A 20,899-nucleotide genomic window follows, 5' to 3' on the forward strand; every position below is an offset into this window, starting at 1 on the left:
TGTTTGATTTGATCTGATCTTTAATTCATACAACAGAAATTTACCTGAATAATTCTGTGCAAGTTCACCTCTGATTTATCAGCCCTTTTCAGCTGAGTAATCTTAAAAGTCTACACAATTAATTGATATTCTATGTCATGGTAAATAGTTTAAGCTGTTTAAGTTGTGTTCAATGATGCCAAGGTTAAAAATGCAGTCAAACAAGTTCATAAAAAATGTTCTGAAAAAATTTAAGCTCTTTAACACTACGAGTTTTTACACGGTTGAAGAAATCTAATTATTTCTCATCAATGTGATACATGCTGTTGAAAGCATATGAATGCATGGATCCTCCCATACCTGTCTCTTAACATTGCTGTTGCCTTTGTCTTTCCACAGATTACCAAACCCCAAAAGTGTGAATGTCAATCAGTCCAACCAACAGACAAATGAATCGGTAGAAGATTGTGCTGTTTTTATTCAAGAGCAGCCTCTCGATGAGGATGTAGAGAGCCCCTTTGAACTTTCAACAGAGAATAGAGACGCTACTGATTTCCCAGAAATGCCAATTAATAAAGTAACAATTAATAGTGTGATGAGCAGTCATCAAAACTCATCTGTGCCGTCCAAGCGTACGGACAGAGCTGCAAGTGGAACAAATGGGGGAATTAAAGCGAAGAGCCCTCCACCACAAGTTGCCCCTAAAACAAAATCTGTAATGTCTCGCATTAAAAGCCTCTCTGAGGCATCAACGATAGAAGTGCCTCCAGTACGAAGATTTTCGCAGAAGCAGACAGACCAAAAAGAGATCCGGTCTCCAACAGAAAAAGACCAATCTGTTACACTTAGTAAACCAATTGACACTAAGACCAGAATTCCTAAGAAAACCGGACCAGAGGTTCAAACAAAACCAAAGAAAGTGGTGGAGGTTGTCACAGTGTATAGTGTGTCTACTGAAGCTGAAAGACAGATGTCCACCAAACGTCAGAATGGGGCAGGATTAATAAGCCCAGAGCAGAAAGTGTCACAGACAAAGAGAGTGGAAGAGAGGGATGTTTTGGATGCCTCAGTAATGACAAAAACTTCTCAACCCACTAAAGAACAGGTCACTGTTTCAAAGCCTAAAAGAGAAAGAAGTCTAAAAAATTCACTTTCTGATGATAAATCCCCATCCTCCCCATCTTCGCTGGAGAATTCTGGTTCAACAAAGCTTAACTTTGAATTCAAAGCATGTAAAGATATCCAAAAAACAAAAACACAACCAACAATTGTCAGTGACAGAAGTCCAACATCAAAGAGTAGTTTTCATTATTCAAAGAGTAAAGTCAAATCAGGTGACACTGGCAACAAAACCCAGGTAAAACTTTCTTCCTCAGCGCCTGGCACTAACCAATCAGAGCAGAACATTGAAAAGGAGAAGTCAGCGAACGAAACCCAGCTAAGCGGGCCAAAGAGTCCAAGAAAAGTCATGACTGATGTGTCACCAACAGGAAGAAAGCTGCCTCAAATGTCACCAACGAGCCCTCTTAAACAGCCCTCAGATGAAGAAGTTGCCCGCGGAGAGAGTGAGTCATATGAACCCGCTTCTCTGCCACTTACCAAGCCAGAGAGAAATGAGTCATCACTGGTTAACGGTCCTGAAAGTAATAGCAGATCTTCCAAATGTGATCAAGCCACTGGGAATGCTGCGGCCAGGGTATCACCAGAGCTCAAATTGAAAAGCCCTGTTAAGGACATGGGTGATTTACAGTCAGCAACACCACGTCTCAAAAGTCCCACTAAACTTAAACCCAAGAAAGATTTTAGGAAGGCAGAGGCAACTGCAGCTTCAGATTCAAAAATAGACGAATGTGAGAAGATGACAAATTTGTCTGTCACACCCACCGCTACTCTGAAATCTGACACAGTTAAAAATATTTGTACTCAATCAAAAGACATTTCTGAAACGGAGAGTGAAAATTGTGATACTGCTGAGACCAAATTCACACCGGATGTGTCACTTTCAGTAAATGATTGTCAAACCAATCGACAGACAGAATCAAATCTGTCAATTTTATCAGACTCACATGTGGAAGTTGCATTAGATAAACAGTCAGATATTGCCAAAGAAAAGGATATTGTTGGGTTTGGGGAAAAGACATGTGCTTTTGCTACGGCAGATGAAATTTCCACAATATCTAAGAAGGCTAAACAATCAAAAGCCTCTTCTGAAACAAATGGTAAAAAATCTGGTGCCACTGATACTAAAGTCACATTAGATTTGCCACTTTCAGAAAAGAATGATTCACACTCCGAAAAACACCAGACAGAGTCAAATCTATCGATTTCATCACACCCACATGTCCATGCTGTACCAGATAAGCTATCAGTCAAAGAGAAGCCGCTTACTGGGTTCAAGAAGGAGAAATATGGCCTTACCAAGGAAAATGAAATTTCCTCAATACCTGAGATGGGCCATTACACAGCCAGTGATCTGAGTATTCAAGACATTTGTAAACAATCAAAAGCCACTTCTAAAACAAAGGGTGAAAAATCTGGTGCTGCTGAAACCAAAGTCAAACTGGATGTGTCGCTTTCAGAAAACAACAATTTGCAAACCATAAAATGTCAGATCGAATCAAATCTTCCAGATTTATCAGAGTCACATGTCCAGATTATGCCAGATATGCAGGCAGATGTTGTCAAAGAGAAGTTTCTTGGATTCAAAGAAGAGACATGTGCCCTTACTAAGACAGATGAAATTTCCACAATTACCAAGACAGCTAAACAATCAAGAGCTTCTTCGGAAGTGAAGGATGAAAAATCTAGTGCTGCTGAAACCAAAGTCAAACTGGATGTGTCGCTTTCAGAAACCAACAAAATGCAAACCATAAAACTTCAGACCGAATCAAATCTACCAGATTCATCAGAGTCACATGTCCAGATTATGCCAGATATGCAGTCGGATGTTGTCAAAGAGAGGTTTCTTGGATTCAAAGAAGACAAATGTGCCCTAACTAAGAAAGATGAAATTTCCACAATACCAAAGACAGCTAAACAATCAAGAGCTTCCTCTGAAATGAAAGATGAAAAATCTGGTGCTGCTGAAACCAAAGTCAAACTGGATGTGTCGCTTTCAGAAACCAACAAAATGCAAACCATAAAACTTCAGACCGAATCAAATCTACCAGATTCATCAGAGTCACATGTCCAGATTATGCCAGATATGCAGGCAGATGTTGTCAAAGAGAAGTTTCTTGGATTCAAAGAAGAGACATGTGCCCTTACTAAGACAGATGAAATTTCCACAATACTAAAGACAGCTAAACAATCAAGAGCTTCCTCTGAAATGAAAGATGAAAAATCTGGTGCTGCTGAAACCAAAGTCAAACTGGATGTGTCGCTTTCAGAAACCAACAAAATGCAAACCATAAAACTTCAGACCGAATCAAATCTACCAGATTCATCAGAGTCACATGTCCAGATTATGCCAGATATGCAGGCAGATGTTGTCAAAGAGAAGTTTCTTGGATTCAAAGAAGAGACATGTGCCCTTACTAAGACAGATGAAATTTCCACAATACCCAAGACAGCTAAACAATCAAGAGCTTCTTCTGAAGTGAAGGATGAAAAATCTGACGCTGCTGAAACCAAGGTCAAACTGGATGTGTCGGATTCAGAAAACAATTTACAATTCATGAAACGACAGACAGATTCGAACTTACCAGTTTCAACAGAATCACATGTGCAGGTTGCATCTGATGAGCTGCCAGATGTTGTCAAAGAGAAGTCTCTTGTTGGGTTTGAGAAAGAGCCAACCAGTAATCTGAGTGCTCAAGGTATGGAGAAGTCTTGTCCTTCTCAGGAACAAATCATTCCAGTCATTTCAGAGAATTCATCAAAGGTAGTCCAGAAGATGGAGACCAAAGAGCACAGTGTGAAAAATGCTCTAAATTCAGATTTGAAACGACCAAAAACAACTATACAGCTAGATGAAAAGTTTAAAAATAAAGAAGAAAGTGGTAAATGCAAAGTTTCAGAGAAGCAACCGGTTCAGTCTGAAGACTCAAGTAAAACAAACCCAGAGTGTGTCAAACAGAATGAATCCAATATATCAAAGCAAGTTGATGAGACGGCAGTAGCAGTGTTCACGGCTCCAGAGGCTGCTTCTAAACCAGAACCTGTTCAAAAAGGTGATCAGACTTTAGAGCAGCAACTTCCATCAGTAAAAAAAATACCAGATAAACAGACTCTCAAAGTGGACAGGAAGAGTGAGTTCCAAATAAAAAATACAGAGTCTAACCTGAAAGTCAAGGATTTTACAAAGACTAAAGATAAACTACCAGCTGTTAACTTGCAAAAGCTGAAACCACCATCCGGCCAAAGCGTTCAACAATTTACATCTCAGAATCTTCCTTTGGACCCCAAAAGCCTCTCACAAATTAGCAAGGCACCATCTAGTTGGTTAGACGTGGACCAAAGTTTTGAGAAAAAGAAAACGGAGAGACGGTTGGATTGTTCTGCAAGTGATGACAATCAGCTTGACACTTCGGGTGACTTTGATGATTTCATTCGTAACATCAAAGAGAACTGCTCCCCTTTCTCTTTGCCACCAAGAAAACATGGGCAGAACAAGATGCCTTCGCCACCTTTTGCCATGCCGGCCATTAAAGAAGATCACTTTGAAAAGATTCTTGACCCAGAACAGTTCCAGTTTGGGACAAGAAAAACTGCAGGACGAAAAGACCCCTCTCCAGCCATGATTATTAAGAAGAACAATGAAGGGGCAAAAACCAACCCATTGTCCAAACGTGCTGAGGACAGCCTGCTTTATAAAGGTCTTTCATCTAGACGGGAACAAGACAAAGCTAAAAAGCTCACAGTTACTAAGGAGAAAAATGATGGAGAAAAACAAATCACAGAAGGCTCTGGAAAAATGTCGTCAAGATTGGAAAGAATGTCAATAATTTCAAACCTTGTGAACTACCCAAACACATCAAGAAAAGCCAGAACTGAACCAAGCTCTCTCATTAATGGCATTCAGTCCCCCATTACGCCACCACCAGAGGTGGTGCCAACCTCAGGAGATCAGAAGGGTATACCACTGTCCCATGCTGTCACAGCTCCAAAAGAGGGGCTTGGTGATTTGCCAGATCATGGCAATGTAAAGGGTGGACCTGGTGATTCAGTAAAGGGCCCATTGACACCTCCTCCTCTTCCAACTTTCTCAGAAGTCAAACTGCCTGACGTATTGGAGAAGTACATGAATAAAGGCAAAGAATCCAACACAATTAACCAGCAAAGGCCTGACACTAGCTCTCTCCCTGCATTGGATATTGGTCTCACCTCCAATACATTCAATTCAAACATGGGACTGCAAGCCATATCAGGATTAACATCTCCATCCAACAGCACTCAGCAGATTCCACTGCTCACACCCACCAGCCTCTCACCAACATATGCAGCGGTAAGAAATATTCTTAATACAGAATGCCTACTGTTTAAAAAAAATCTCCTTTTGAGTAAAGCCCAAAAAGTCCTAATTTTAAGTTATTGCTTGTATAGTATAGTATGTGCTATATACTCTAGTGCATAATGTGTATAAAGCCTTTGTTTATAGTTTATTCGCTGTAGGGATGTGGGGAAGTCTTGCTTCACTATTGAAACTGCTTGGGTTGTCTGTACCTGCCTGGTCTTTTATTAGTTGAACTTATGTTGTTCAGTGTTTAAGGGGAATTTTAAGCCCTCTAGGCTTCAGTTTGTTTTTATAGGTACCACTGACCACAGTGCCTTAGTGAGCAGTACTATTTTTAAACCAAAGGTCCAGTCAATCTCTCAAAGTAGTTTTAAAAATGTAATAAATGTCATGTCATAATCTTCTTATGATTATATTGGAAATAATGTTTGAATATCAGCTAATTTGTTTTTGATTTCTAGACATCAGGTGTCAGGGGCTTCCACAGACGCCCTGGAAAGGTATTGCAAAACTGAACTGATCTATACAAAATTGATCATAAATGATAATATTTATAGTACTATATTTGAAGACCGATGCAAAAGCCACCTCTGTCAAAAATTAGATAATAATATTGAGTGAATGCTCTCAGTACATAGTATACGTTCATCAAATACTTTCACTTCAAACTCACTGCCTCAGCCCGTTCAGAAATGCGGGTACTTGGGTAAAAACCTATACATAGGAGCCTGATAAAAGTGTTAATATTAAACAAAAACTTTAGACGGACTTAGAGGCTTTTGCATCTGAAGTCTTCATTTATTTAGTAGGTATTTTAGTACAACTAATTTATTGCTACTTTTCAGTTCATTATCCGCTCATACAGTGCTTCAATTAAGCAAGACGAAACCATGTGACTCATTTATGGAGAGTGTTTAAATATTCTTGCTTGCAGATTGTTATATACCAACAACCTCATTTTGGAGGAGAGGCATACGAGGTGTTCAGAGACGTAGAGGATGCCACTTCTCTGACACTTTCTCCACTCATCTCCGTAAAGGTCGTCAGAGGATGGTAGGAACAATCACTTCCTCCTGTTAAGAATGTGACAAATCTCGTGACACTTTAAAATGCAAGTTTGCTAATGTTTCCTGTTTTGTCCTGTTAGCTGGCTGCTGTATGAAAAGCCAGGCTTCCAGGGCCGATCCATCGCACTGGAGGAGGGGTCAGTTGACTTAGCAAATGAGTGGGCGGAGACAGAGCCAAGTGGGGAGATGGGGCCAGACAGCCTGCCACTCCCAACTACACCCATGATCATTGGCTCCATTAGACTTGCATTAAGGGTAAGTCTAAAATCATGAGTCACATGCATCAACACTTGACCTCAGTACTCTTATTAATCAGTACAATTACCCAAAGAAAAAGTATAATATGCATTGAAAAATGCAAATGAAGCCCTGACGTGCATCCTTTGATCTTTGATTTGCATTGAAATTTTCCTCTCAGGACTACAGCACACCAAAAATAGACTTGTTCACAGAGCTGAATGGGATGGGCCGAATGTCTTCATTCTGCGATGACACCATAGAAACCTGTTCATTTGGTATTCCTCAGAGTACTGGGTCCATTAAGGTCCACAGTGGGGTGTAAGTGAGCTTCTGATCTTAAATAAATGCCAAAATGCCTGCTTATATGGGATGCTTATGTTTACAAAGGCTGCATTTAAAAATACAGTAAAAATAGTAATATTGTTCACACAATTATTGTGAAGTTTTCAATTTTCATATATTTTAAAGCTGAATTTTCAGCAGCCTTTACTCCAGTCACATGGTTTTTCAGAAATAATTATAATGTGCTGATTTTTTTGTTCAAGAAACATTATTATTTTTACTGTTATTATTATATTATTATCAATGTTGAAAACTGTTGTGCTGTTCAATATTTATGTGGATTATTTGATGAATGGAAAGTAAAAAAAAATGCATTCATTTGAAATAGTAAAGACATAAGATTTCTGTCACTTTTGATCAATTTAATGCTTCCTTTCTGAATAAAAGTATGAATTTCTTTCTTTCAAAAATAATCTTGCGTATGGGAGCAAAATTTTGATCTCTCAAAGCTAAAATGAGAGATTAAGGACACAAGCTTCATTTTTGGCCTCGCTGCATGATCTAGTGCAGTGGTTTTCAAACTGTGGGTCGCGACCCACTTGTGGGTCGCACAGTGAGAAAAGGTGGGTCGCACAAAGGCACTTAGCTGCAGCTAAATTTACGTTACGATGAGTGAAACAAAACCAGTCCGATTAATGACCAAACGACTCTTAAGTGAGTTTTAGCGCCCGCCAAAGTGAATTTTTGTCCCGCCAAAATCTTATTTGATCGGTGAGTAATTAGATGAACTGCTGCGCTTGTCACAGCGCATGTTTAACTGAAAGAACGTCGAGCAGAGAGAGAGAGACTCGGTCGCGCGCGCGCTCTCTCTCTCTCTCTTCGGAGCCAGGCGAAAGTGTAAACATAACAAGACTTCACCGTCTTCAAACTAAGCGCTGTCTTGCTCTCTCTCTCTCCCTCGCACATATTAATCAAAATAAATCAACATGGTGGTAAAAGGTCGGAAGACCAAAGTTTCATGTGGAGCATTCGGAGATTTTTTTTTTCCTGAATTACTGCTGGGTGTGAATTGTGCTAAATAAGTTGCCTTATCTTCTCTGAAAAGCGTCCCAGACATTCAGCTGACATAAAACAACACTTTAATTAAACGAAAAAAAAAATCCAGTGATGAAATGTTTTCTGTGTTGACAGAAATCTTGGATGTCCATGTCCTAACTGCTGGGATAATCACACAACGCGCACATGCACACGTCCAATTCGCGAACTAATGACTCCTTTGAACCGATTCATTTTAATGAATGGTTAAAACAACTGATCTTTCCAACAGTGAACTCAGGAGACGTATGAATCGGTGTATAATCAGTAACACTTTACAATAAGGTTCTATTTATTACATAAAAAGTACAGTTTGCTTACTCAAGCTTAAGCTTTAAAATAAATAAAACCCCTTGTTTTTTTTGAAAAGCATATGAAATTTTTCCACACAGTGCTATCAAGAATCGATAAGAGAATCGTTAAAGAATCGGATCGACAATCAGAATTGTCAGTGGCATTATTTTTATTGATAAAATCTGATCATTTCCCATCCCTATGTGAAGACGGTAAAATTATAATCAAACATTAAAGAACATTCATGTTTTTTTGTTGTTGTTGTTTTTTTAAGAATTAAAAGTTTAAAATATTTTGCTAACATGAGGTCTTGTCACTGTCAGTCTTTTTACATCAGTGCAAAACTAGGGTATACAGATTAAGATCATCAGCATGCATTGATTAATCCCATGGCATGTAGCAAAAAAAAAAAAAAAAAAAAAAAAGTGCGACCAAATCATGCTGGTGCGACTAACTGAGAAAGTTGGTAGCACCAGTGCAAGTGGGTCTTGAGATTGATTATACTTGTCTAGGTGGGTCCTCGAATGAAAAAGTTTGGGAACCCCTGATCTAGTGGAAAGTTTTGAGGTTAAAGCATGTGACCGATGATTGGAGTTGTGAGACTTCTCGAGAGAAAGAGACTGTGTGTCTGAATGGAATGTTGCTTTCTTGTCGTTGCGTGTTGGTTGGAGATTTCAAAATATTTTTTTATGCATTGGCATGTTTGTTCTTTGCCAAAGCTTCAAAAGGCATGTTTTTAATTTACAAAATGAAAGTTATCTTTTACCAGGTACCACAATACTTAAAACTATTTAAAAAAAATCTCTGTTCCTGTAAAAAACCTGTTAGATCAATTCTTACTGAAGTTGTGTGTTTGTAGATGGCTGATCTTTAGTGACCCAGGTTTCCAGGGTCTTTTGGCTGTTTTGGAGGAAGGAGTATATCCCTGCCCTCAGGACTGGGGTTTTCCCACCCCATTTGTCGGATCACTGCGGCCCTTGAAAATGGTAATTACCACCACTCACTTTCACACACTTATTTTATCTTTATCATTAATAAACAAGATATATGAACAGAGATTCGAATAAAACTGTTCCTTATGATTTTCACAGGGTGAAATTAAGGTGGAAAATCCCAATGAAGTTAAGGTGAGCTGTACATGTTAAATCTCATTGAAAACTGATTGTGCCAATAGGTGTAGTTCACTGAGAAAATTGTAATGACTAAAGACTAATTTTGCACATTTATTTGGTGAAAGACTTTCTGTACAGCCTGGATTTAAAGGTACCTGTTGATGCAGGTAGTCTGGACCAGACTGAGCATGCCCAGATGTGGGATTTGTGTTATTTGCTTTCTCAGTCCGTGCCAGCATTTGTTTTTTTTTATTTCTGAGCCGTGAAAGAGCAGCAGCATTGTGTCTGACTTTGAAACTACACTTAGATGCAGTAAAAACTTTGTCTGTACATGTATCTCACAGCAGAGGCATGTGATCCCATAATGATTTAATTACATCTATATATTACGTATAAGAAGCAATAAAATGTTATGGCAGAGGATATGATGGACTAAGGAAGCTGGGTTAGTTTGCGTGAACTGTGCCTCTAAGGTTTCTGACATTCCTGAACTAATGTCTGGCTGGGCTCTGAGTGCTGTATGCACTGGCCTTGAGTCGGCTTTGCCAGAGCCTCACCAACTCTGGAGGAAGAATTCCCAGAATTCAGAATATTCTGCCTACAAATGTACGCACACACATAAACACACCCCAGTCAAACATTGAACATGCCATGGATTTTGCTGTATGAAAATAAATGATCTCTAAGACGTCTGTAGCATTTCATTTGGTCATATTCTGGGATGTTGTGTTCAGGCCTGTTCATACAGGATGCGTTATTGCATCTGTCTGGGCTATTTAATTGTTTATCTGACTAAAAAAGCTCTAAACAGATATCTTGAACTGCTTCAACTTGCTTAAATTGTTCATGTTGCTTCATGTTTTTGACTGAAAGTTATTTTGCAGGAAGCTGTAAAGTGTTTTTCTCTGTCTGAAATTAGGCAGTACTCTTTGAAAATCCAATGTTCCAAGGGGAGTACATAGAGATCGAAAGGGACATTTACAACTTTGATGAAGGAGAGGAAGAGGAGAAGAAAAATGAAGAAGAGGAGACTGAGAGTCCTGACAACACCAGGAGAAAGAGACTCTGTTCTGTTGGTTCATTGAAGATCCTGAGTGGCCTGTGAGTGTACTCCTTTTTTGACAGTAAGACTGACGTTGTAGGATTTGGTTTTGTTGGTCTTGCTGGTTTATTGCCTTTAGCTGGCTCAGACAGTGATTCATGTTTTTGTTCATACATAGCTGGGTAGGATACTCTGCTCCAGGATTCGAGGGGCGCCAGTATCTTCTGGAGGAAGGAGAGTATGCAGACTTCACTGACTGGGGTGGACTGGAAGACAGGCTCCAATCTATACGTCCTGTGTTAGCAGTATGTACACGGAGACCATTTCTGAAACAATAGCTCAAGATTAATATTAAACAAACAATTTACAGCATAACCTCCTCACATTAATAAACTATGTGTAGCCTTGTGTTTTTCTGACTTGCACTGGTGTTTTCTTGGAATAAGGAGGTTGTAAGTCATTTCATGGTTTTGTGTCCTTCTGTAGGATTTCATTACTCCTCACGTGAGAATGTTCAGTGAGCGTGATTTTGCTGAGAGAGGGATGAATGTGGACCTGCTGGAACCTGTCATCAGCATGGAAGCCACTGGCTTTGGCATAAAGACGCAATCAGTGGAAGTCCTCTCTGGAGTGTGAGTGTCTGTTTGTCCCTTTAGTTCCATCTATATCCAAACTCCCTCCTTCAGACTTTACTCTCTCGTTTTCTTCCTTTCTTTCAAAACCTTAGTACGGCTGTAAATCTGTCAGAGCCGGACAGTAACGGAGTACATTTACTTGAGTACAGTACTTAAGTACAATTTTGAGGGATCTGTACTTTACTCGAGTATCATTTTTGGGGAGTACTCATGACTTTACTCAAGTACATTTGAGAGGCAAATATTGTACTCTTTACTCCGCTACATTTCTATCCATAACCGTGAGTACCCATTACTACTTCTGAAAAAAAAAAAAAAAAAGGAAAAAAGAAAAATCTCGGAAACCCTCAATTTGTTGTTTCCCTCTCAAACGTGATTGGATTGTGCACGCGCCACTGATTGGGACAGCCTATCAGCAATCACCTTCAGCTTTCCGCCAAAGTAAACTCCATGGTCAGATTTAGATAAGAGATGAAACCATGGACGAAACAATGGATGAAGCAGGTCCATCCCGGGAATGTGCCAACCCGTGGCCCCACCTCGCCAGACTATTTCAATTTTCTGAACAAGTTAATGATAGTTTTCGCTTCAAGTGTTTGCTGTGTTTACCAATGTAAGCACTGTGGCAGTAGTAATGCAATATTTAGAAAATGTACTCTTGTACTCTTGATACTCAAGTACTTTTAAAAACAAGTACTTCACTACTTTTACTTAAGTAGACATCTGACTGTAGTACTTTTACTTGTACTTGAGTAAAATTTAGCAAGGGGTATCTGTACTTTTACTCAAGTAATGAAGCCGTGTACTCTGTCCGCCTCTGAAATCTGTGAGTGAAATGTTTATTAGCTCTTATGGGCAACTGCTTACAGAGATAAAATCAGGGGTAGTTCAGTCAAAAAATATAATTCTTTCATTATTTAACTCATTCAAGAGTGTAGCAGTCACCACTCACATTTTTAGAAGCCTTGGTTCTAATTCAGAGTCATTAGCCAAACTAACAAACTTTAAGATGAATAAAAACATTACAAACTTTGCTTTGAAGCAAAAGATATTTGAGAATCAGACAAATATACACTAATGTTCAAAAGTTTTGGGTCAGTATGATTTTTTCTTTTCTTCTTTTCTTCAGCAAGGATGCATTATATTAATAAAAAGTGACAGTAAAGACATTTATAATTTAAAAATGTTTTCTATAAGAAAAAAGTTCTTTTAAACTCTCTATTTATCAAAGAATCCTAAAAAAAAAGCATCATGGTTTCCAAAAATTAATATTAAGCAGCACAACTGTTGATAATAAGAAATGTTTCTTGAGCAGCAAATCAGCATATTAGAATAATTTGTGAAGGATCATGTGACACTGAAGAGTAATAAATGCTGAAAATTCAGCTTTGCCATCATAGGAACAAATTACATTTTAAAATATATTAAAAATAGAAAACAATTATTTTAACTTATAATAATATTTTACAATATTACTGTTTTTTTAAATATATATATATTTTTGAAAAATACTTTTTTCAAAAGCATAAAATCTTACCAACCCCAAACTTATGAACAGGAGTGTGTGTGTGTGTCTATATATATTATTTTATGATTAATGGAGGATGATTTTGTCAGTTAATCCATCAACTAGTTCTGTAAGATCTATAAACTAAATCTAAAATTAATGTGTTAAAATGCAGCAGTCTTAATTCACTCTGTAACTCTGATAAATGGTATGTTACAAAGCTGTTTCATGGTTTAAGTTCATACCTGCTCTAGTGTTAATGAAAGGAGTGGCACATGAGCGTGAGGTGTCATATATCCTGAGGCAGACTCATACTCTAGTTATCTTAAAAAAAATTTAAAAAAATGTTAGTCATGGTGTGGCAAACACACCCACACTCCCCCCGTCTCTCTCTTCTCTTGTTCACATTCGAACAGACACATAAAACTCAAGAACACACGTGTCACTGTAGCTCTGCATCATTGGCAAGGATGTGACTTTGATATGATACTGAAATGAATAAATTATGAGATAAGTAAAACAATAGTGTTAATATTTAACACTGAATCACAATGTCATTGTTTCTTTTTATGTATGTCACACATTTGTTTATATTTAAAGCCTGTGGTTTACTTGATAAGTTTAGTAAGTGACATTTTGCCTACTGTCTGAGACTGATTCATTCAACTGTCCATATTTTCCTTATTGGATGTGAAATTGTGAGTTTTGTGGATGTCAATGTGGTCCATATTACAGATATCAGGGGCCTCATGTATATAAACTTTACGTAGCTTTCATCCTAAAAGTATGCTTGCGCACAAAAGCTAGATTTTTAGTCCAGCAGAACCTGCACAAAATTCCCTTTATAAAACCCAGTCAGCAGAAGATGTTTCCTGTTTCCTCCCCGAAATAACCATGTATGGAGCTTATGATGCCTAGTTTTACTATGCATATCCTTATCTGCATATAATTTCCGTATGCATATTCCAATCCACGTTAAACCATGTTTAACAGTGCAAGACATTAAGAAAATATGCCATTTCTGCCATCACATTACATTGCTAAAAATCATTTAGTATCCTTGTCTTGTTTTATAAAAAAATATCCATTAAAGCTAAATTATATAAAATACTTTTCAGACAAAGTTTTCAGAGAGGAGTTATTTTCATTCTTTTCCACTGGCCAAATAGTATATTTAATTGTTTTAAACACATCAAATTTATGCAATTTTGCCTATAAGGTAAACATATTTTTAGGATGTTTATACGGTATATTTGTAATGGAAACAGATAGGCCCATTTATTTTTTCAGTGTAAATACAATTGTCTGTCTCAGTGACAGTGCGTCATTTAAAAACAAACAAACATGCAAATCTTTCTTTCGAATACAATTGTTTTTGCCTGCACACAACATCAACAGCACACCTCCGTGCAGCAGTGGTTGTACAGTATTGTCATCGGACCTTTTTAAACCGGCCATTCGGCCAATGGACCTTTCTACCACCAAACGAAAATATACATCATTAATCATTGTTCTCGCGAGAATCAAGAGTTCTGCAATTTAGTTTAAAGAGGAATTATCATGCGCCTAGCACTCTTCGCTGTCATTAAAGAGTGCATAGGCATGGTCTAGACTAGAGTGTGTGGACAGTGCGCACATATTTACGCTAAGTTTATTTTTTATAAATCCTGATATGCGCATGAAGAATTGCATACGCACATTTCAATGCCTTTTTTGTGCGTACGCAATGTTTTTGCATCAGGCCCCAGGTCTGGTGGGTTACAAAGTAAGCCTGTCAGTGAAATTCTCTAACATCTGACTGAACAGGTGGATAGCATTCGAGAAGGAGCACTTCTCAGGCGAGCTGTATGTTTTAGAGAAGGGTCTCTACGGCAGTCCAGAGGATTGGGGAGCACACAACTTCAAGATCTTGTCTCTTCAGCATGTGGTTTTGGTAATCATTTTCTGCAATATCTGCCCTATTTGTTCAATGTTATAGTTACATTGTTACTTAATAAAACCATGCTGGTGTTTGTATTCCCATGGCATCTTATATTTTATTTTTCTGTCTCAGAATCAGGCTGAAGGACTGTCCAGATATAAGGTGAGTTTAATGGACATGCACAAATTGTTATTGTTCCACATGGAATCTGCACACACTATACATGTGAATCTGAATGAATTAATCAGATATGAATTAATTGGAGCTGACATTAAACTCTTATTGGCCAGTGAAAAAATGATCAAATTAGAATATTTTTGTAAATGAACATGCAGCAAGATGCTTTGTGAATGATAGGCATTGACGTTCTGTGGAGTTCTGCGGACAGATTCCAGGCAGGCCTAATTTGAACTGTGTGAAGATCTTGCTATTCTAGTCAGCTAGATTCATTTTTAATTTAGATTAAAAAGCAACTTCTTTGAAGCATCATTAATGTGATATTTTGATTAAACTCTCTGCCTCTTGTTGGTTCTCAGGTGCAGTTGTTCACTGAGCTGGGGTTCCAGGGAACAGTACAGGCCTTAGATGAAAGTGTGGCATTCCTGACAGAGGGCTTCCAGCCCATGTCCTGCAAGGTTTTGGCTGGGAGGTATGAACCCAGTTCAGTGCTATCAAAGAAAATCCAAGAGGACTTTTCTCAAAATAATCAACAGGATATAGGATAGTGTTTCAAAATAATGATACATTTCTCTGTGCATGTCTGTGCTTGAAGCTGGGTGGTGTTCGACGGCCCACAGTTCACTGATAACATGTATGTACTGGAGGAAGGAGAATACCCCAATCCTGAGGCTATGGGTTTACTCAACTCAGATTGCAAAATCAGCTCTCTCCACAGTGTAGGACATGTGAGTACTGGAAAGATGACAGGAGTCCCTAGGCTTGTCAGATTAATACTCAATTTGGTCCGACTGAAAATGAGGCTGTGAGGATGTGCCAGGCAAGAAACTGTCACTTGCTCTATTAGACGAGGGCTGTCTAGCAACAACAAATTCCTTTCATTGGTCATGTACATGTATTTTTGACCCTTGCCAACATTTAGATTTAAACATTAAACATTTATCTGGCTAAAAGAGATGTGAATTTGTTGTAATAACAAGAACAATTCTCTTGGAAACAATATCTACAATGAATAAAAAATAAAATAAAAAGCACCATATGCTATGGAAAAGTATAATGTCAAAAACATATATAAAATATGTATCATGTTTGTGGTGAAGCAAAATGAAAATGTTGACAGGAAATATTTCTAGAGAATTTGTTATACAGTATAGTCAGTGTTTTGTTAGCTGAAAGATCTAAATCCAGGTACACAACAGTACAACATATTCAGTTCCAGGGACAGCCTTGTTTTGAGTCATGTCATATTAAATACAGTCTCACCACCTAATCTGACCAAAGTTTCTGTGACTAAATCATTGATTTTTATTTAATAATAAACACGTTCTTTGTTTCTCTGTCTACCTCAGGAGTTTTCTTTACCCTCCATCACACTCTTCTGTAAATCCGGCTTCAGAGGGCGTAAAAATGTTCTGACAGACGGCGTTTTGAACCTTTCTCTGGCTGGCATTGATGGGCGGGTCAACTCTCTATTGGTCAATGGAGGAATGTGAGTGGTTTCTGGCCCATTTAAAGCTCAGACTCAAATCTGATTTCATTGTGGATGTAGAAAAACCTAAGTTAGTGATATTTAGTCTCATTTATGATTAATTTGGATGTGAAAATAATGTAAAAGTAATTGATTTACCTTTGTTGTCAGCTGGGTGTTGTATGAATACAGCAACTTCCGTGGTCGTCAGGTCCTGCTCCATCCCAGCGAGATCGGTGATTGGCAGAAGTTCAGCGGCTGGGAGCAGATTGGCTCTCTTCGTCCATTACTACAGGTATAAAACACCAGCACATCTCTACTAGAGATCATCTTATAGAGTTGGAGATGGCAAACTATGACCATCTAGTTGTTCAGACAATCCAACAAGTACTTTAGCACATTGCTAGTTCTCATTATTACTTATGATTTACTATGTATGTGTTCAGACGGGATAGTTTGGATAGTTTTGCTCTTAGGCGTGAGAGTTAATAATTTGGGAACAGCACATATGAAGGCAGGGCAAACCGAACGCATTTACAACATGTGCACATACTCCAGTAAATCCAGAACGAGATCAGTAATCCTCATAATGGCTTAATAAAACATAGTTTAGTGGAGTTTATGAAAGAAGATTTAGTCAATCTTTATCAACAGTAGTTCTCTTGTAGCCAATTTAATCATTCAAACACAAACCATGTATCTTCTGTCTTTCTCAATAGAAACGTGTTTATTTCCGGCTGCGTTGTGCAGAGACAGGCTGCTTGATGTCTCTGTCTGGACCCCTGGATGATATAAAGCTGCTCCGGGTTCAAGTGCTGGAGGAATCTGGTGGTCCAGAGCAGATTTGGGTCTATGAGAACGGACTACTGCGCTGCAAGGTACTCGAGACTTTGATCAACACGGTGTACATTGAGTACATGTGTGATCTCTGTCAGGGCTCTGTTTACCGATCATGACCAGCATCTTTCTCTCTTGCTCTTCAGATGGTAGAGGACTGTTGTGTGGAGACGTCTGGAGGTGTGGTGATGGCAGGTTGCAGGTTGAATGTCTCACCCGAACCAGGCAAAGACAATCAGTTCTGGAGCATCACGGGAGACGGAATAATTCGCAACAACCTCAAGCCCGACCTTGTGCTGGAGGTCAAAGGTCAGTACTTGCATATGCTTGAAAGAAGAAAGACAGAATGAAAAGAAATGAAACAGAAAGGTTGGAATGAAACAAACAGAGAAACATTCACATGCACATAGGGCGTGTGTATCTGTCAGTAATAAAACTGCACCCTCCACTGATGAGCTCATAATCTCTTACTGATGACACATTCTAATGTCACATCATACCTGTGTGATATTTCTATTAGCAACTGTGCTCGATCTGCTTGGGCAACTACACTGACCCTCTCATACATACCACAACGTCCTGTCAGAGACAAAGAATCTGTGCAATCTAAATGCTTAAAATATTCCGAAAAGTATTATAGTAAAATATGAATATAATTAAAATACATATATTGTTATAATAAAAAAGATATAATTCATAAAGTTTAAAAGGTTCTATGGTCAATGTGAGTTGCCTAGTATAAAGTCACTAAATTATTTCTTCGGCTAGAAATGTGTGCCATCTTTACTCTATTTTTTTTTTTTTATCCTTATTCAGCCATCACAATTAATTAGAAAAGTCATTGATCAAAAATGTGTATGTATGTATTTAAAGGAAACAAATTGTAAAATAATTTTTTTACATGTAAAACATAAGGAGATCAGGACATCAAACCAGAAGTAAGATGAGGGTAAATTATTTATTTGGACTGATTCGGTAATCTCTGATGAAAGATCACTGCTGTATGGCTCCTTTTGTTTGTCTGAATCTAGAATGAGGCTGTTTGTGATTCAAATTACTGTAACCTGAGCTCCACCCTGACATCAGTCAGCTCAGCAGTAGCCGTGCTGCCATCTAGTGGTCACTTAATGTGGAACACGTTAAATCACTCATCAGTCTTGAATTAGCACTGAAATGGCCAAGGCAAAAGTATATATTATATATTCACACACACATTTATAGAACACACACACACATATAACACTTAGTTCTGGTTCTCGAATCTGATTGGCTGAGAACCTTATCCTTCCATTTCACAATCACCTTGCATTTCTCACAGCAATAATGTAAATGTAAAGCATCTATAAAATACACATACACTACTGTTCAACAGTTTGGGGTCAGTAAGACGTTTTAAATGTTTTAAAATACAGTTTTCTATTATTGAATATATATTTAAAAAATATATATTCCAGTAATGGCAACGCTGAATTTTCAGCAGACATTACTCCGGTCTTCAGTCACATGATCCTTTTGAAATCATTCTAATATGCTGATTTGGTGCTCAATTTTTTTTTTCTTGTTATCAATGTTGAAAACAGTTGTGCTGCTTAATATTTTTGTGTGTACTATGAAAACTATGATATGTTTTTATCAGGATTTATTTTTAAGTAAAGTTAGTACTTGTTAAAATCTTGAAGTATTTGACCTTCTCAATCTATTCTTCATCCAGGTGGCCAACAGTATGATAAAAACCAGGTGATTCTTAACACCTTTGATGAGCAGAAAAACAACCAGAGATGGACAGTGGAAATCCTTTAGTGCTTGAGTCACACAGAGACCAATTCTGTTACTCCTGATGTTCAGCAGAACCCCTAAAAGATCTGAGGCTGTTCTGAGTCTTCGAGATGATGGGAATCTTAACCCCCAAAAATTACTCTTGACGAGTCTCTCTTACTGATGGATTGTTATCCCAAGATGAGTATGTGTTGGGGACTGAATCTTTTGAAATCATCCATCTACATTACAGTCTCTAAATGAGTGATGTGTCTTTGGACATTCAACGAGGTTCATCGACTACATCAAGGCCATTAAAAAGACCTGCCACAGTTTCACTGGATGCATCTCAATCAGCTCCCTAGTTCAGTAGTCAGGGCACTGATCAGGGAGTCAGTCATTTTAAAAGCTGTCTCAATAGCAAAATCCTTACAGTGCACTGAAACGTTCGCTCCCTAAAACGTCCCACAATGCATCATGAAAACCAGGGAGCATCGATGCTCACTAACAGAAGTTCTGAAGCGCAAAACATAAATCATGCGAGCCAACTCACTACACATAATGACACTAGATAGATGTTTTTAAAAATACAAACCATTATTTAATTATATTTCAGCATAAACTACATCGCTAGACAGGTAATATACATAATTTAGCTAATGTTTGTAATCTACGGCTGAAATGGTGCACGTATATGTAACAAGCAAAGAATTTATAAGACTGTACTGTAAATAACATAAAAAAAAATCAGTTCTGCTGTTGTTCCTAAATACCAGTAGTGATGTTGTACAATGAGGACGTTGTCATGTCACAGGCAATAGTCATTAATGTCCCAAATTTGTGTAGTGAGCCAGGGTCCTTACTGTCTTTACCAGTGCCCGAATTTGTGTACACGATATACTGATTCATGACCTCGGAAACTGAATGAGACGCACCCTCTGTCTTTTGTGCTAGTACTTTTTAGTTGTTGACCCGGCAACACAAATAACTGACCTGCTTGCAATGCAATGATATTACCAAAGGGGGTGCAATAGCATTAAGATTTGTATGTAGCTGCACTTTAGGTGGCCTCGTTCATTTTTTTGTATTCGCAAAGAATCAAGGTTTGGCTAGTTAGTTTGACGCAGTTTACCCCTTGCTTAATGGGGCAAAAAGCTTCCTCCAATTCTTGAGTTGCTGTGTATTGACTAAATTATTTTTTGTAAGAATTACATAAATCGTAGATATTTCATTATAGTATAGTAGATATTTTACTAGTGCCTTATTTTTTGAGGGCTCTAAAATAGACTTTTTTGTTTTTTAAACATCTCAACTTCGTCACATCTCAGGATGTTCGCTAGTAAAGGGCTTTGTGCATGTTCATGTGCTATCAGCAGTCATGACATCATTTTCTTGTGGCTACAGAGTGATTAATGACATTTATTGGTTCAAAACAACCTGGCTGCAGAACTAATCTCTCATGGGTAAAATTAGCACATTTTAAATGACATATTTTCAAGGGCTCCTGCACCAGATGAGCCACTTCTGTTGAGAGGAATCAGAATACAAATGGATAGTTTTCTCCAGGTATTACAGACTTCACTGAATGTAAGGCAACATTTATATGCCATTCAAAGTCACTGAATGTTAACTCACACCATTTTACAGTTGCTGTACAGTGTTTAACATGTGAGACTATTCTGCTAAATCAGCACAAAAAAAAAAAAAAAAAAAACACAATTGCACATATTAGAAAATGATATAACATTTCCTTTTTTTCATGCTGATCTGGCATCAGTTCAATCCTGTTCACATACTCACATTTATTGGAAAGGCAGCTGATCCTTGATCATCTGTTCTGCTCTCAGAGTATTTTCTGTCTCTCTCCATTTTCTTTTATAAAGTTTTTGGATAGTTGGTTTTGTGTGTGTACATTTTCTATATACCTATGTTTAGTCATCTGTTTTAGCGTTTTTATGTTCATGATTTCCAAAATATACTGTTACATATAGAATAAAACATTTTTATTGTTTGTTTGGCTTTTCAAGTTGTTT

At 38.0% G+C, this 20,899-nt stretch overlaps 1 protein-coding gene across 2 annotated transcripts in view; it reads left to right on the forward strand.

Annotated features, from left to right (window-relative positions):
• crybg1a (crystallin beta-gamma domain containing 1a) overlaps positions 1-20,560 on the forward strand; it is a 49,560-nt gene extending 29,000 nt beyond the window's left edge. For both annotated transcript variants that reach the window (XM_084392950.1, XM_084392951.1), the window contains 19 exons: positions 379-5,425; positions 5,896-5,934; positions 6,369-6,487; positions 6,582-6,756; positions 6,920-7,059; positions 9,272-9,398; positions 9,504-9,539; positions 10,444-10,625; positions 10,745-10,871; positions 11,053-11,198; positions 14,515-14,641; positions 14,762-14,791; positions 15,166-15,278; positions 15,402-15,534; positions 16,156-16,295; positions 16,446-16,569; positions 16,994-17,152; positions 17,258-17,420; positions 18,823-20,560. In XM_084392950.1, the coding sequence (XP_084249076.1) occupies positions 379-5,425; positions 5,896-5,934; positions 6,369-6,487; positions 6,582-6,756; positions 6,920-7,059; positions 9,272-9,398; positions 9,504-9,539; positions 10,444-10,625; positions 10,745-10,871; positions 11,053-11,198; positions 14,515-14,641; positions 14,762-14,791; positions 15,166-15,278; positions 15,402-15,534; positions 16,156-16,295; positions 16,446-16,569; positions 16,994-17,152; positions 17,258-17,420; positions 18,823-18,911 (7,216 nt within the window). In that variant the 3' untranslated portion in view covers positions 18,912-20,560. The remainder of the gene's footprint in view (positions 1-378; positions 5,426-5,895; positions 5,935-6,368; positions 6,488-6,581; positions 6,757-6,919; positions 7,060-9,271; positions 9,399-9,503; positions 9,540-10,443; positions 10,626-10,744; positions 10,872-11,052; positions 11,199-14,514; positions 14,642-14,761; positions 14,792-15,165; positions 15,279-15,401; positions 15,535-16,155; positions 16,296-16,445; positions 16,570-16,993; positions 17,153-17,257; positions 17,421-18,822) is intronic.
• The last annotated feature ends 339 nt before the right edge of the window (positions 20,561-20,899 follow it).

The sequence above is a fragment of the Rutilus rutilus genome (assembly GCF_951802725.1).
Source record: "Rutilus rutilus genome assembly, chromosome: 21".
In the NCBI taxonomy this organism is placed as follows: domain Eukaryota; kingdom Metazoa; phylum Chordata; class Actinopteri; order Cypriniformes; family Leuciscidae; genus Rutilus; species Rutilus rutilus.